The sequence below is a fragment of the Etheostoma cragini genome, chromosome 17 (assembly GCF_013103735.1).
Source record: "Etheostoma cragini isolate CJK2018 chromosome 17, CSU_Ecrag_1.0, whole genome shotgun sequence".
NCBI classification, from domain to species: Eukaryota; Metazoa; Chordata; class Actinopteri; order Perciformes; family Percidae; genus Etheostoma; species Etheostoma cragini.
The window spans coordinates 13122867-13141147 of NC_048423.1; the positions used below are offsets into that span (position 1 = coordinate 13122867).

At 37.7% G+C, this 18281-nt stretch overlaps 1 protein-coding gene across 1 annotated transcript in view; it reads left to right on the forward strand.

The window, feature by feature from the left end:
- hcrtr2 (hypocretin (orexin) receptor 2) overlaps positions 1-15483 on the forward strand; it is a 27329-nt gene extending 11846 nt beyond the window's left edge. Inside the window, exons 2-7 of the mRNA XM_034897987.1 lie at positions 7087-7265; positions 9703-9946; positions 13239-13354; positions 13453-13673; positions 13930-14051; positions 14412-15483. Of these exons, the coding sequence (XP_034753878.1) occupies positions 7087-7265; positions 9703-9946; positions 13239-13354; positions 13453-13673; positions 13930-14051; positions 14412-14569 (1040 nt within the window). The 3' untranslated portion in view covers positions 14570-15483. The remainder of the gene's footprint in view (positions 1-7086; positions 7266-9702; positions 9947-13238; positions 13355-13452; positions 13674-13929; positions 14052-14411) is intronic.
- Positions 15484-18281: the final 2798 nt, after the last annotated feature.

Below are 18281 nucleotides of genomic sequence, written 5' to 3' on the forward strand. Positions count from 1 at the left end.
ATTCAGCCCTGTCATGCCTAAAGGCGTTCCCATAGTGTCGTAACCGACGCAGTTCGAGTTCCCCTCGAAGGGGAACACCAAGGGTTTGCAACACTGTCAAAATAAGCAAAGGGTGATTTCATCTTGTGTTAAAATGAAACAGCCTTTTAAATTAATAACTGATTCCCAAATGACCCCCTTTTCATGTTGTTGTGTGCTGTTGAACATTTCTGATGTAAAATAATTCATATTATTTTCTAAATATATTATTTTGTTATTTTGAAAGGCAAATGTCCGTATAGAAAGAAATGTGAGTATTTATGACTAAATCAAAACCTGGTGTATTAAACACAACTACAGAAAGTCATTCCTATATCCTATAACAACACTAAATCTATCATGCTTTGCAAAAACCATTCACACAAGGCAGATTGTCACGTTCACATTAACAAGAAAGAGTTTGCAACAAACAGCAAATTACATCCAATATGGAAATATCAAGAGTGGAGTGATCAGAACATTTAGTATGAGAAAAATGTGGATCTGTTGAAATTGGCATAATACAGTATAATACCAAACATTCTTACCAAAAAAGCAGAATATTGAAATAATCAAACAAATAAAATAAAATGTAATACAACACATTGATATAAAAAATAACAGGAAATAAGGCCCAGGTAATAACATTTTCAAACATGGAAAGTAATCTACCCTAAATGGGTATGATAAAGAAATTAACTCTCAACAGTGTACTCATGAAGAAAACTAGTATTTTTAAAATTACGATAAGTACGATAAGTAATAAATATAATCAGTAATGTACTGCTTTTGTATCAGTAACAACTTCAAATTCAATGGATGGAAAATTTAATGATGAGATGCTCAAATGTAAAATGTAAAACTGAAAATATTACAAAAACAGATAAATAAATGTATATATATATATATATATATATATATATATATATATATATATATATATATATATATATATATATATATATATATATATATAAAATAAATAAATAAATATCTATGTATATAGTACATGGAAACAGACAACCAACATATGTTATGAAAATAGGTGCGAACACTGCAACAATATGAAATATACAAAAATAAAAATGCATGAAGAATAGAATGCCATTTTAGGAGCATATTGATTCCTTATGTTATGATAATATTAACACTGAAAGGTTAATTACTGTTGGCCATTAGGGCACATGTGAATACATTATATCTAGATAATACTGTTGTTGTGGATGCAAAGCCATTTGCATGCACCTTTTTAGTCAGGTTAATGTAGTTATTTATTTTAGCCACTTGGGCGAGTATTGCACTGGGTGTGGCACCTCACAGGGAATTAGGTATATTTGCAGGCGTATAGCTGTGAGCAGGCCACAGCACTTTATTAATCAGCACTGGATGAAGTACTATTTTATGTGAAATACTCTTTTTTTCTACTCTTATAATAAACGGGAACACCACCCAAAGAGGACTAATGCCTGGACCTGAGATCTTTTGCCACACGTTAAGGACACCATGCCATCCATGCCGAGGCTTATAGGATAGCCTCAACAACTTAAGTTATATCATTAATATATCATTAACAATCGTTTTTATTGACAATGTTGGCCCATGTTCCCCAGAGATGCAGTGATGGAATATGAATGCTGCAGTCCACACCTGAACTTATTACTGTCACAGAAATTATAGAATTTGAGCACAATTAGTATGCAACATTAGATTGCACTCATTCTGGCAAGTATACAGCTGCTGTTTGGAGGCTTTATTTTTATAACCTCAGTGAGACATCAGTTATTTTCCAATGTAATAAATGGCAAACACTCTATAAACCACTTGTCACTTACTAATGGATATAATAGTTTCTTGATTCCATTTGGGTCTCATTGGCATTCAATATATTAATGTTTCCTAACCAATCATTGAGTATACCCAACCACCATTTGTATTGAGCTGGTAGGAACACCAGTGCATGTGAGCTGGGAGTCCATGCTTTTTTTTGACACAGGTGGGACAGTGAGACCAGTTAAGACTCAAACATGTGGGTGGTTGAACCCCAACACTAGAGTGCTGCAATTATTTGCTTCAGCTTATTTCAGTTTGTGCATAAAGTCCCTCCTAAGTTTGTATTCGTGGACAAACACTGGTGAAACATTTGTCAGAAACTTAGATTAATGACTTATGTCAAGAACTGGTATTGGCCTTTTTTTTACTAGCTTTACATAGTTTGTTTACACATTGATATCATCAAGATATGCTGTCAGCTGGAATTATATTTCCTCAATGATGGTCCAGGACATAAAGACATGAATCAGACAAATGTACCAATCGCTGTACCAGGTGCTGCGAATTATTTTAATAAAATAATATTTTGATTTATATAGACATATTTATAAGGCTTTTCAAATGAAAAAGGACAAAGTCCGACCAAAATATTTTTGAATAAGCTAATGTAAAAGGTTTCTGACATGGAATAAAATTACTTTAAAAGTGAACATTTACTCAATGGTTTTACCTGATTTGAAACAGGATGCTGTGTCAGGACCTAACTAACCTAATTGAAAGGGTCTTGATTAAAGGGGCAATAGGCAGGACAAAGACTAGTCATTGAGGATCCTCAAATCATCCATTGTGACAGAAGTAGAGGACAAAAGAGAAGAAGTGTTTTGATGGGTATTGATGGGACTCAGCTGTGTTTTGTTTGGGTTCTTGGCAGCTGAAAGAGCAGTTGTTGGTGATGTTGATAAAAACGGACACTCAGATATCGACTCTAGACGCACTATCCTGCAGATTTAGCGGTGGTTAGCTTGGTAGACCTGCAAGTTGATTATAGGGGAAAACAAAACAAACTACTTTGGACTTCACAGGAGGAAAAATACAGCATTTTTCTTGTTTATGCTGTATAAGATGTTTTGCCTTTATGTTGCTTCTACAGAGGTATATATATATATATATATATATATATATATATGTACATATACAGTTTATACATACATGTATACATATATATACTGTACATATGAAGGCCATGAATAGCCTTAAAAGTGATCAGTAAAACCTTAATCAAACTGGAAGCCAGTGTAAGGAGGCTGAAACAGGATCGGCATTACTCATATCTCTTGGTTCTGTTTAAAAGCCTGGCCGCTGACTTTTGTACAGTCTGGATTCAATTCTTAGAATTTTGTTTCAAGTAAGTAAAGAGGCTGTTGCAATAAGGCATGATGAGATCAGAGCATATCAAATGGCCTCTTTGTCTTTAAAAATTACAATGGATTGTATTTTTGAAATGTTTCTTAGATGATTAAAAGATGATTGCACCAGTTTTGTGGTTTAAAAACTTAAAGGCAGGGACACAGACAGTAAATTATGGTAAATCCAATGGGTACGAAGGTGGGTAGGAACTTTTTTAAGTTGTAGCAATGTCTCATTCATAGTTTTTGTTTTTCTTGCAGATATTCGCATGTGTATTTGTTAAAGTTACTTTTTCCTACTTTCTATTTCAATGTTTTCACAAAATACATGATAGTCCCAATAGGGCCTTGCATTAATCTGGCTACAACCATCCTCCACGGATTAATCATAATGTGTTCTTTCATGTGCGGTTTTAAAGATGAGATATGGGCTAGATGTGTCTGTGTTTTGGTGATAGCGCCTGTAGCAGCATGGGGAGCTGTAGCGGAGACATGGTTGATGAAAAGGAGCTTACTCATGGCTTTTTCCAAAAAACCCACCCAACTTCAGTAGTTTACCGTAACTGTTGATGCACAAAAGTAGAGCATGCAGCCAGAATATTTAGTGATACTGCAAGAGATGTCATGAATATTGCTCTTTTTCGTTTTTAGTCATTTTAAATCTTTATTATTGTTGTAGCAGCTTTTGACATCCACAGCTGATCAGATATGCTTAAAAAAATTTTTTCACTCTAATGCATGCTGTCTTTGACGTTGTGCATAGTTACAGTCACTGTCTATTATTATTATTATTTTTTTTTTTCTTAAATAATCTGCTGCAGTACCACGTCTGAATTTTAAAATGATTATATCACATATGGGGCTTGAAAAAGAAATAGTAAACATGAGAAAACACTTCATACACGTCAATCTGACACCAGTCAATCAACACAAATTAATCTTCAGTGCACAGAAAACACAGAGCAGCCGACTAAAGAGTCCACTGACAGTCAGTTTGCAGATTAATGGACAATGGATATTACCTGGCGCATAAATCATGCAGCATACATGTACAGGAGTGGTAGAAAACTGACTTAAGGGTAGAAGGCTTATTTACCTAAAGTATTCTATCAGTCTCTTGACAGTACACACTGGTCCCTAAGTCAACTCTTTAAGCAAAACCACCTAAAATAATTCAAATACTTTTCAGAAGCATGCATATTTTTTAGTGTAGAGAAGTGTTTCCCACCCACCATCCAAATTTAATTTATACATTTGTATTGCAGATATGTTACACCATGTATGAATGAATATCAATTATTCAAGAATTACAGGAAAGACAGCTGTGCCCCAGTTGCACGCCACGTTTACTCAGAGTACACATCATGTACTCACGGTCACAATAGTGATTTTGCAGTTAAAAGAAAGTGATGCAAGCTACTTTGCTGTCTTAAAAAATTACAGAACACACGGCAAAACAAAGGAAGGCAACATGCTTGTACAAACAAACCTTTTTTCTCTCTTGCTTGCAACCTGTCTAACTGTTAGGGTTCCTTGCCCCGTTGCACTTTGTTGTAGTTCTGTAGTCTATGTTTAGAGCATGGAGGGTCAGAAACAATTATTAATAATTTATGCTTCATATATTCCAAAAGCAATACATTATTAACTGCATTGCTGCATATTTTTTAACCTAACAGACAGTTTGACAGGACAGACTGACAACAGACAACAGTATACAAACGTGTGATGGGCAGACAAGCACATACCAAATCCCTTAATCTTCTTTTTGAATTCACTGTATATAACTTTTAAAAATACTGAGAAGTTGTGTGCTTCACCAGGTGAAGCAACATTGACAAACTAGTCAGCTAATGTTCAAAGTACTGTCCTTTTAACAAGACACAATAATGCAAAAAGGTTTAACTTTATGTTTTGCTACTTTATTATGTAGTTTATTTTAGTAGTTTAAAAATCAGAGGAACTGTTGTTTATTTGTAATGATTACATTTGTCGCATATTGCAAAATGCATCAAGACAGGGGTCTGATGATACTGTAGATATAAAACTATATGACTTCAAAACCAACATGTTTATTTGCCCGTTCTGGACACTGGATTAGATGTAATTACCATGAGATACAGTCATTTTCAGAATAATAGCAGTGTGTTTAAAAAAGTGAATAAAGTTCAAAATCCTTACGATAGCTTTTAATACCAACGCATTGGAAATACTGCACATTCAATCAAATCAAAACATGACGAAAATTGATCAGATTTGTGTTTTACCTTTATAGAAAGTGAAGAAAAATGAATGTTAGGCTGTTCAAAAAAATTTGCATTTTTCTTAAGGGTTTGCTTTACTTTAAATCACTGCATTAATATTGATTTGTTCTTAATTAATATAAATTCTGTTTTGCATGGAGTCGGCCAACTTCTGGCACCTGTGAGCAGGTATTCCAGCCCAGCACCATTGAACTACATTCCACAATTCCTCTGCAATACTGGGTTTGGTATAAGAAACAGCATTTTTGATGTCACCCCACAAGCTTTCTATGGGATTGAGGTCAGGGGATTGGGCTGGCCACTCCAATCTTGCTCATCTGGAACCCAAACTTTGCTCGCTTACTGATGTCTTTTGGGTCATTGTCTTGTTGAAAGACACATTTCAAAGGCATTTCCTCTTCCGCATAAGGCAACATGACCGCTTCAAGTATTGTGATGTATTGAGACTGATCCATGATCATGTATGCGATAAATAGGCCCAACACCACAGTATGAAAAGGGGATGTGTTTCATGCTGTCTGCGGCCCCTAGACCCCAAAATACAAATTTTGCTCTCATCAATCCACAGAATGTTGCGCCATATCTCTTTTGGCCGGTCAATGTGTCCTTTGGCAAAGTTCAACCTATTCAGTACATGTCTTTTTTTTCAGCAGTGGGACTTTGCGGGGCTTCTAGCTGATAACTTTGCTTCACATAGCTTTCTTCTGATCATAACAGTACTCACAAGTAACTTTGTCTTCTTTGATTTTCCTGGAGTTGATCATTAGTTGAGCCTTTGCCATTTTGGCTATTCTTCGATCCATTCGAATGGTAGTTTTTTCCCACGTCGTCCAGGCTTTGGATGCCATTTGAAGGCATTTTAAATCATTTTGGCTGAACAGCCTTTCATTTTCTGCACTTGTTTGTATGTTTTCCCACGTTTATCTCCATTCAACTTTTTAATCAAAGTTGGTGTTCCTCAGAGCAATGTCTGTAACGACCCATTTTGCTGAGTATTTTAGTGTGAAATAAACTATAATCAACATGGACAGCATTTGCTTCCTTCCTTCCTTAAATATGGGCCAAATTGAAACCTGTTTCTTCACAGAATCAATCACCTTACTAATTAAACACAACCCTGCTATTATCTTGAACATGCCCCTTTCAATTACAGGTTCAGTTACACAGAATGAGCAGCATGCATGTCATGACTGTTGGTTCTGTTGGTTTTCTATGACTCTACAACACTTACTAGTATATTATTTGCCATGTAGCAATTTCACTTCTAACAAAAAATATGAGTTACGGGGTCAGTAATGTGGGACTGTTATTATTTTGAACAAAACTGAGTGTAAAGCACCTGAAAAATGTTGATAATTCTACTTGCCAAATGTGAGAACACTGTACTATGACAATAGTAGCATGCAATGTCATACTAACACATTCAGATTTAAATGTTCTTCTGCAAGTTTCTGACTGATTCATATTTTGACATAAACAGGAATAACATTGATTTTTAATTCAAATTTTGGGATTGACTGCATGCCTTCAAGACAGTTGGAGATTAACATGAAATACCCTGCACTCTAAATAAATAAATATGAGCTTTTTGTTGAGTCCTTGGGCGGTCTTTGATTGGCCATCATTTTCAGTTTGCTTTGCAGTGTTGAAAAACCATCACATGCGCACCGTGACCAACTACTTCATAGTAAATCTCTCCTTCGCCGATGTCTTGGTTACCATCATCTGCCTGCCTGCGAGTCTCGTGGTAGACATCACAGAGACATGGTTCTTTGGAAAGACTCTTTGCAAAATTGTGCCTTATTTGCAGGTAAGAGATCAACTTTGACATTTGCTTTTTTAACAAGATATTTGAAATCTTGATCTGATCTGAACCTCAAAGAATGTTCATGAACATGAGTTTCACAAAGTGGCTCGCAGTTCAGACAAAGAGGGATGAAGAACACACATGTGGTCTGAACTAGTGACGCCAAAAGAAGCTTCGTGAACCAGTGTCTTCATTTTCTGAGCCCACTAGATGGTGTTCTCTGTCCAACAATTTGTTGAGAATATATTGAATTGTAAAGCCTTTGGACTTCTCTTAAAACAAGAGCGTCATCTAGTGGGCTCGGAAAATAAAGACACTGCTTCACGAAGCTTCATTTGGCCATCACTAGTCTGAACCAAAACTGAATGTTATATAAAAAAATAACTGTTCACCGGATATCAGGAGAGAGAGAGAGAGAGAGAGAGAGAGAGAGAGAGAGAGAGAGAGAGAGAGAGCAAGAGAGAGAGAGAGAGAGAGAGATAATGTTGCATCCTTGAATGCTCTGCTTAGCTTCTTTATGAAAGGTGAGCAGAAAAGACCTGTTTCTATTATTTGAAGAATTTTCTGTGTCTGTATTTATGAGGATATCTTTTTCACACCTCATGAGGTCTTTGATGTTATTCCATGGTGATTCAATGACTTAGGCAAGTCTTTTGCTTTTTAAATTCCATTGCAAAATCAGCCTCCACTGTGTCAACACATCTGCCAAAAACAACCATCAATTTAATAATATACCGCGGGCCACACGTATGGTGTGATGCACATCATATGCTGGATGGATGCATCTGTACACCACAGGGATTACAGACACTGAATTTGTCCCAGACAAACTGGTCTCCTGGGCTGGTTGATGGTTTACCACCTCACACCTCACACCTCACACCTCATGGCACTGAATTAGCAGCCAATCTAAAGCCCTTTGTGGTCATATGCTTTGCTACTACTGCTACAGTACTTGGATAGGGCCATTTCATGCTGCATTTATAAATCAACAGTATTCCCAATTGGAAATTGCTTCAGTTCCCCTTACGTGTCATTTGACATTTTGCTAGTTTTTCCAAATAATTGAAACTGCTCTGCGATCTGCATCTGCGGTACAGAATGTTGTACATCCAAAGAAATCATTGATTCCTGAAAGAAATTATAAAAATGGTTGAGGAAATTGTGTCATGAATGAATGTTGACTTGTCGAAATTGCAGCAATACAGCTTACGTCTTCAGTTTGTATTTGCAGTTAATCAAATGGTGTAGTAAACAAAATGGATTGTCTCAATGCAGCACAAGAAAACATATTGGCAGCCCTGAATGAAAGCTTTAACCTGCTTAGGCTTAGCTTGTATTGAAAGTCTGCAATACACTGAATGGGTTCAATGCACACTTCAGCAAAAGCCAGATACAAAGCATTATGCAGAAGAGCTATGATCTTTGATCTCTGTCACAATGCTAAGCCGACCTGGGCTCGTATAACAAAGAAACACAGCTACTAAAGGCTAACCCAACGCCTAACATTAATGGTGTTGTTTATTTAACGTGAGAGCGAGTCCTAAACTGGTGACGTGTCCGTCTGGCTCTGTCTACTTCGCTAAATATCTTAGAATTATATCACAACATCTATCTATGGGTAAGTTAATACCAAACTATTGTTCATGCAGGAATAACATCATCCACTTCCTGGTTATTACATTTACATCACGTTCAGTGTACTCAGCCTTTGCCGTCACTCAACATTGTACCTGTCAATCTTGTTATGATTTTCTGTCAGGCAGATGACAATTATGTGAGGATTTGTCTCTTTCTGTTTACAAGGCAAGGATTTCTTTTCTTGTTTTTAGATCTTTTTAAATGACGGAAATTAGTCAGCAAAGGTGATTTAGTTCACCAGAACCCACCGGTTTATCTTCCACAATAATACTGTGCTGTAGCTGTGAACTAGTAGGACTCACTGGAGACAACCATCTGCAACACACCTAAATGAAATGACAGCATCTTTAAAACAGGAAGTTTTTCATGCATCACAGTCTAATTCCACAGATCCATAATTGAAATCTTGCTTCATCTGGTATGACCATGCCTTCTCCAAAGTCTCATTAAGAGCAAGGCAGGTGTGTAATTCAGATTCAGGAGGAAGACAAAGAACATTGTCTGTGACCCCCCAACCCTGCAGACTCACTCTGGGACTTTACAGTGCCGGTGGATCAAGGAAAAAGAAAAACAACTCATTTCTTTTATAACACTGTTAGCTAAGTACTTACTTTGTAGACAAGTACGAAGATTTTGAACAAATCCCCAATAACTACAACTTTTGAAAACATGTTTAGCTGTCCACAACCACCCCAAACTATGCAGTCAAATTCAGGTGAATGTCTCTCACTGTATGTCACAGTTGCAAACCAATAAAACGTTTTGTTTCCATCTAACTGGTCTTTCTTCTCTTCTCCAGACCATCTCTGTTTCTGTATCAGTCCTGACACTGAGTTGTATTGCCCAAGACCGTTGGTATGCTATCTGCCACCCACTGATGTTTAAGAGCACAGCCAAGAGGGCTCGCAAGAGTATTGTTGTCATCTGGGTTGTGTCGTGCATCATCATGATCCCTCAGGCTATAGTTATGGAGTGCAGCAGCCTGCTGCCTGATCTAACCAACAAGACCAGCCTGTTTACAGTGTGTGACGAACATTGGGGAGGTTAGTTTTCAAAAATCCTTCTTTAAACGCATGAAACATTTTGCCAAATGTCTGCCAGATGCACAGCTTCTACCAAGACCTAAACAAAAGACTAAAAAGACACGTTTTGGTTAATATTTATCTTGTTTTTTATTTATAAAGGGATACAACCCTCAAGAGAGTATTAATTTTGGTGTGCTGCAATTTATATACAGTGAATACTAATGTTAGAAAATTGATCTGGCAGAGACAGAGGAAGAGAGGGGGTAGGTAAGAGACAAATGAGCCGTCTTGACCTCTACAGAGACAAAAAATTATCCTATCCTGGCTGCATCATGCATGAAACAGAAATACAATGTTTTCTAAACGTTGTTAAATTATTCAGCAGTAAAACTTGAATAGATTCTTTCAAACCACTGACATGTAACTTAACATATAAAGGTAGCTAGCCTGCTGCCTTTGCCTTACTATGGTTATGTTTATGAGCTCACCATCAGTGCTGTCTATTGTTTCCAGCCTTTCAAGAACAAATGAGCTATACAATTAACACACAAAGGTTAATAGCAGTGGGTTATGTATTACCCCCGCGCCTTCCCCCCCCAAAAAATAAAGAAAAAAGCTCCCTTACTTTAAAAACTAAATGTTGGTAAGTATGTGGTAGCCTATGCCGATTACTGCGTGCATGTCATTGAAAAACATAGGGAGGACTTTCAACTGAAGTTGCATTAAATGAGGTTGTTGCAAGATGTTTTTTTTCAACAACATTTGAGTTCCCTGTTACAGACTAACAGTTTTATAACAAGCAGCAATAAAAACATATCCATAAACTGGATATGTTTTTATGTTTTTCCCATTAATTCCCATTTATTCCAGTTAGTTCCCATATATATTCCCTTTAATTTCCATGAAAAGTTTCCAACTTTGAAAATTCCCGGAATTTTGCAACCCTATGTATTAATAGCACTGACAATGTTGCTGCTCACAATTTGTATTGTGTAGCCTCTCAGATGAAACAACTGTGTCAGACTGGCTGGGTTTCTGACAACTTTACCTTTTTAGTTAAACACAGCTTCTCAGCTCTGTCATGCACTTCTAAAGACTTCTTCAAATACTGCCTCTGAAATTAAAAGACACATGTCATAATGATGTAAAACACAGAGATATAAATCATTAACTACCACCCAAAACATTGATGAAGCCTCTTGGATATGTGGCATAGAGTCTTCAGGTGTTTCATTATGACCCCAGATTTAGTGTCTTTTGTCTGTTGACACCTTAACCATGGTTAAACATGGTTGGATGCATTCTCGGCAGCTACACAATTAGCTCCGCAGAATAAGGCATCAATCAGTTCAGTGTCTCATTCTCGCATAAGGTTATCAAGCAGATGTAAACCACTTTGGCTTCACAGTGGGAATTTCATACATGAGTGGTCTAAGAAAGAACTGGATGCAATTCTAAGAAAGTAATAAAAAAACACCTCTGCCAAAAAATGTATGAGCACATCTTTTGGGCAATTATTGGCTTGACAGTTTGAATTTCAAACGTTTAACCATGACCTTATCTGAAATGCATTACCTAAAGAATCCACCCCTTAACACTTGAAATCAAAGATAAGAATGAAATGGTGTTAACAACACAGCCTACTTTATTTATCGGCTTTGACAATGGGAACTTTACATTCCTTTTTCCGCATTTAAAAGCCTCCTTTTCTGTCATGTCATGTCTTGTCTGAAAAAATGCTAAAAAAAACACATCTACAAAAAAACCCAAAGACCTCGCCTTCAGATCTAATCAGATATTAATCAAGGACATTTCGGAGCAATCATATTGAGGAAATGATACTTCTACTGAGTCTTATAATCAATTTCTGGTGCTCCAGCCTGGAATATTTTCTCCTAAAACGTTAATCCCATCAGGCTTATCTTTCAGAGGCTGTAGCAGCTCCACTTTAAAGCTAGAGCGAAGATACTGGTGTCAAGTGAAACTAAATGACCCAAGGAATTAATGTGCACAAATATTGTCCTCTGCAAAATTAGGCCAGGTTAAGAAATGCATGGCCAGTGTCAAAGGGGCCCCTTGACCTCTCACTTTAAGATATCTGAATAAAAATGGCTTATCTGGGTACCCACGGGTGTCCCCTTAACAGACATGCCCACTTGATGTTAATTCCAAGAAGTTTGGGATTAAAAAAAACTCCAGGTTTCCCCTTGCAGAATTAATGTGTGATTTTTATATATTTGCCTAAAATGATGTATTTGTTTACCTCTGTATACTGGGGCCACTAAACAGTCAAGGAAATGCAAATGTTTTGTGTGACTGGACAGGAGAGACTCGTGTGGATTTAAGGAGCCCAATTATATGAACATTTGTTGGTGTTATTCCCAATTTAGAAAGTGGCTTGAGAAAGTTTGCAATTAAAGTAACCCATTTTAATCACATAACCTTCACCATACCTAGATTGGCATCGTTTTTTTTCAGTTAGTTTAATAACTGGTTTGATTTGCACTGAGAGATGATCATTCCCCATGGAACATTCCCCATGCATATCTCTATGTATGGTGAAGGGTATGTGATGATGGGAGGGCTATTTGAATTCCAAAGGCCAAGGGAACTGTATCTGGACGCATAGTATCCTGATCCATGAAATAACTGGCCTTTAAAAATAAAAACCTGCCTGCCTCTAGAGGAATTTAACATAGGGTTGTGGACACTTTTGCACCCTGTATTTTAAGGAAGAACAATTGTTTATTTACAATACATTATTCATTCACAAAGAAAATTGGTGTCCCTAAAAGGTTGGATTTTCCTAAATCTTTTGAATTAAGGCATTAAGATCAATTTCCAAAAGATGCTTTTTTATTCCTCTTTTTGAATTAGGCTAGGTGTGTAAACTTTCTTGAGCCACTGTAGCCATTTCATTGTAGAGAGGCATTTGTTGAAACTTGACCTCTGCTGTATAAAATGACCGGTTATGACCTCTAGGATAATCGCAGCCTCACGGAACTTTACATAAAAATAGGATCAAGGCTCTACAGGATGATTTTTTTCCTGGCAATTATCACGTTTTTTATATTGTCTTTCTGCAGATAAAATAGACAGTCTTCGGCTAGAAATGAAAAGCCTGCTCTTGATTACTTTTATGTGAAGTCAACCCCATTGTTTGAAAAATGACGGCTTATTTCAAATGATAAATCTGCCACGTTGTAAATGTGCCGTGCCAGATAATGGAACAATTATAGCAATCACTACTCAGAAAGAATTCAAGCAAATTATGATTGATGATGATGTCTTTGTTTAATTCTTTCAACAGCTGAGATCTACCCAAAGGTGTACCACACCTGTTTCTTCATTGTCACATACTTTGCACCCTTATGTCTCATGGTCCTGGCGTATATCCAGATATGTCACAAGCTGTGGTGTCAACAGGTTTGTATTCCAGCGATTTACGTTCTTAAAAAATGATACATCAGCTCTTACAAAGCCAAGTTAGGGATGCCTGATGTATGCAGATGTTTTATCAACAGCTTCCTGGGGACACATCAGTATTGCAGAGGAAGTGGAGGTCCATCCAGTGCTCAGCTCCGACCTCATGGCTAGGAGAGCCTGTCAGGATCAGGACCAGTACGGTTTGTGCTGAGATTAAACAAGTGCGAGCCCGACGCAAGGCGGCTCGCATGCTAATGGTGGTGCTCTTTGTTTTCGCCTTGTGCTACTTGCCAATCAGCGTGCTCAATGTCATGAAAAGGTAAACATATCTTGAGCTCTGCTGCTTCATGGATCAAAAGCCATTCAAGTACAGGTGCTGTGACAAACTAGGGCTCTTGGTTTGCATTTATTTTCACATTTGAAGCTCACCATAGTAGTTTTATGTCTAATAATGACTGATAGAGTATAAAAACTGAATTGTTGCTTGTCATCCTCATTTAAAATAATGTAATAGTATAGCATTAAAATCATCTAAAATGAATCTTTAACTGATAGATGTCATACTTTACTTGCAGAGTCTTTGGGACGTTCAAGAAAACAGATGACAGAGAGACAGTGTATGCATGGTTCACTTTCTCACATTGGCTCATTTATGCTAACAGTGCAGCAAATCCCATCATCTACAATTTTCTCAGCGGTAAGTCTGTAACCTGCTTCATCACTTAGACCAGTTTTGTGTGTTCATGACTGCCATCCAGTGGACAGTTTGTCCACAACAAAACAGATCACTGGCTCAAGAGTTTTAAATTCCTCATCTGATATGTTGTGCATTTACAAATATTAATTTAGGATAAAGTTGTATTTGTCGCAAAAACACTCTTACATTAATCAACTGTTTTAGGTAGAATATTGGCCTGATAAGGACTGAGGTTATAAATGCATCTCAGCTGTTAGTTCATTATTGCCCCTATGAAACTCAACAATGCAGTTTTTGGCGTATACAAGGTTAAAACTGAATGGTTTCTGGGTGGATTTTCTGTTTTTTGTTTGCCACCAGGGAAGTTCCGTGGGGAGTTCAAAGCAGCTTTTTCTTGCCAAGGTCAGAATCAAGCCCAGAGAACGAGGCCCAGAGCAAGCACAGACAGCCGGAAGTCCCTGTCAACTCAAGTCAACAACATGGACAATGTGTCACGCATATCAGATCAGAACGTGTAGTCTTATAATCCAGATGGGTAGTTCTTCTGGCATACTCATCATTAAGGTAGGCATGTAAACGTTTAAACCTGGTTATAAAAACAGATATTTGAATGAGATAATGTGTCAAAATTATTGTTCCATGTTTGGTTTCACAATGACACAAATCAGAGAACTGACCACTGATTTCTGAAGACCTTCTCACTTCCTGAACACAGTGGGACATGACAATTACTTACTAATTCACAGAAACTTTCAAAGGAAACTTTTCAAATGTTTAGTATTTAATACCTCATACCTTATGCATTTTCTGTATATGGGCTAAGTTTAATTGATTTAATTGCACATAGATATTATTATTGTATTGTGAATGTAATATTTTTACTGTGTAACTTTCAGAAGCCAGAATTTGTGTTAGTATTTATTCATGTGTACTCATTGATTTACTATTTTTGTAACAACAGAAGAGTAGGTGCTACACAAAATAAGTCTTGCAATTTATTAGATGTTTGGTCAGTCTCCCTCATGAGATGTCCATCTTCAGTCAGTGAGTCTTCAGTTTACATGGGCTTGAATGCATGAAATGGGCAGTATGGAAATGATGTCAGGTCAAACGTCAGAATCTATCATTAATCCATCAGACTTCTGAATATTGAAGGACTTGGAATGTGTCAAAACAAAATGGCCCATTCAAAGGTCCCTTTTGAAATGCACTGAAATGCTTCTGTCAGTCACTTCCACTGACAGCTTTGGAGCCCAGGAGACAATGTTGGAAAAACAGAGGATGTCACAAAGTATTTTTATGCTAACACCAAACTACACTCTAAAATGTGCAATCAAGAAACATCCTGAAATGTGCTTCAAAATCAGAATAGGATTTATTGCTAAGTAAGTATAACTTATAAGGTATTTGAATTGGTGGTCGGTACATACATTATCAAACATGTTATAAGGAAATAAACAATACATGTAAACAATAACCTAAAAAATATGTACAATATAACTGTTCAACAATATGAAAAAGGCTGTATGGTTTAGTGGAGGATGTGCAAAAATGTTCAGGGAATGTGAAAATGTCAGGATACTGTATGTAATATATGAGATATGAAATATGTTTAGTGATAGAAATAAAAAACGCAAACTGTTTTTAATTAACAGTAAAACCTTGGATTGCAGCTTGGCTGAAGCTTACTCATCAATTAGCCTGACTAACTAAATTTGTTTTTATTTAATGAGATATTGGACTGATTAGATTAGAATAATAAAAAATAGCTAAATATGGCAACATACAAATGTGCATAAACGATTAACTTTCAAAGTTGCCAAATACTGCAGTATATCTTGCTGTTTACAGGGACAAATTAATTACACCTGGAAGCTGCCCGGTACAACTAGTCTTATCTGCCACTAGAGCAGTTGTGGGTAAAGGGCCCTTAAGGGCATCTCACTGGTGATAATGAGACCGTCAAAAGCAATGTTCTTTCACTATCTCCACCTAAATGAATCCTGTTGGCCCAAGGACTGAATGGGCAGCCTTCCAAGAATGTTTCTCTTCCATAATAAAATATACTTTAGGAAGAAATCCACCACATTTTCACCTCTTCTAAGCTGTTTCAGGCATAATGAAAAGTTCCCTGTCAGAGGATGAAAGCACAGCATTCCTGTGTAGAGCGATACTGAGCATGTATTATTCTCATGAATATTTACCACCAGCCCATCATTGTGAAATTGTTAGATGTTATGCCTGCATATGGCTGCAATTTTGAAAAGCAAACTCAACGTCCAGTTTTAAACATCTATTAAAAACTGAACTTTGAGTTTGCTTTTCAAAACTAGTAATTTGGGATGGGTGGTGTAGTGTTTATGGTGGCAGAAATAAACCCCCACAACTAGAGAAAGATTATGAAATCTGCTTGTACACACTGTTCCATGCAAATTTAATACTAACAAAAACCAAGCTTTCTGCCCGGAGAACGTTTCACCATGGCCAATCCCTGAGACAATAAGGTCAATAAAGGGATTTCTAATGCACCTGTTCACATGGGAAATGTCGTTCAACATAACTGCAAAGTGGGTGACTTTGAGCTGGGTGTACAGCATTTCGAGCTGGCACTCGTTTCGGCAATGATTTTTGAATGACAAATTAATTTAGTCCATAAAATATGATTTTGTTGCTACAAAAGTTAAGATTAGGCACTAAAAAAACTAGTTGAGATTAGAGAAAAAAATGTGTTTTGTATTAAACACTCCCGAGGAACAGATTCTTTAGTTTACTGATTGGAACTCTTTTGTTTTCCTTGAGAAGAAAAGTCCAATCCCCGGCTTGAAAGTATTGTGTGTTGACGGCCACCCACCACCCCGACCACCTCTCTATGTAGCCAGCCACATATTTAAGGCCACTTTATACTTCTGGGTACAATCTACGTCGTTGCTACGTAAGTACGTGAAGACACAAACCTACGCCGGACCCTATGCCTAAGCCTGACGTGCACCTTTTGAAAAAATGCAACTACACGTAACACCGACGTTGCTCGGCCGTGGCTTGGTAGTGTTGCACTTCCCCCAACTGATTTCCTGGTGGATTTAACCACAGGGTAGTTGCTTAAGTAGCTCAACGAAGACACCCTAACCTCTCCAAGCTCTCCTGTTCCGCAGCCAGGGCATCCGCCGTTGTCTTATCACTGCGGGGTGGGAGATCGCAAAGTCCAGCTGCAACAATGCGTCCCTGCCACTTTTTCCCTCCCAACCTGTTCCACAGCATCTAAACACACATACATACACAGGGATCTAATTTCTACTCATTTGTGAGAGGTACCCCCGCAACATCAGGTCTGCAGCGCGGTTTAGTAACGCTGCTCTGATTAAGAGCAGGTGTCTGTGTGACCAAAGCAGAAGGCTCCTGGCTATTTCTAGTAGCGGGGCTGAGTGTACCTGCCACAGTCATGTTGTCTGTTCTTATTGACACGTCGACCTGACACTGTCACGTTTGACGGCACCCTCCCAAGGGGAACGTCCGACAATAATGTACAAGAAGGTTTCCACTAGGCCAGGTTTGACTGTAGAGAGGAAGACATGGTCAGCATGCGCCTCTTGTGCCGTGATGGGTCGAGGCGCAGGCGGCCAAACCATCTCTGAATTTTTCCTCATGTGCAACATGTGTGTGTTTACCCATGTCCTACTGGAGTCAGTACGTGACTCTCGCGCATCAACACCAGCAGACACATCAATGACAGCGCTGACACAACCCTGTGAGGCGCAATGTGTGAGAGTTTAATGCATCCAACCTGGTTTTCATAGTGGTGGAGTTTATGTCCACACCAGATTAACTGGTCAGAAATCTCCAGCAAGAAAAGTTTACTCTCTCCTTGATTTCATGTTGTTTAAGGAGAAGGAGAACGTGGAAATTAGGTCTGTGTCGTTGCAACGTGTAGTTACATTTTTGGAGTGGTGCACGTCAGGCTACGACGTCAGGTACGGCGTAGGGTCCGTATTTCCACAGTGTTGATTTAATACAGAAGCATAAATTGGCCTTGAGACTCAGTAGTTGTGGTTGCTGAAAACAAATGAGACAGGTAAAAAGTCATATTTTTAAGCTCAGCTACAAATGCTTTATTTGGGGCATATGCTGACGACAGCAGGTTAGTAACTGTTGGTAGTTATACAGTGGGTACGGAAAGTATTCAGACCCCTTTAAATTTTTCACTCTTTGTTTCATTGCAGCCTTTTTCCAAAA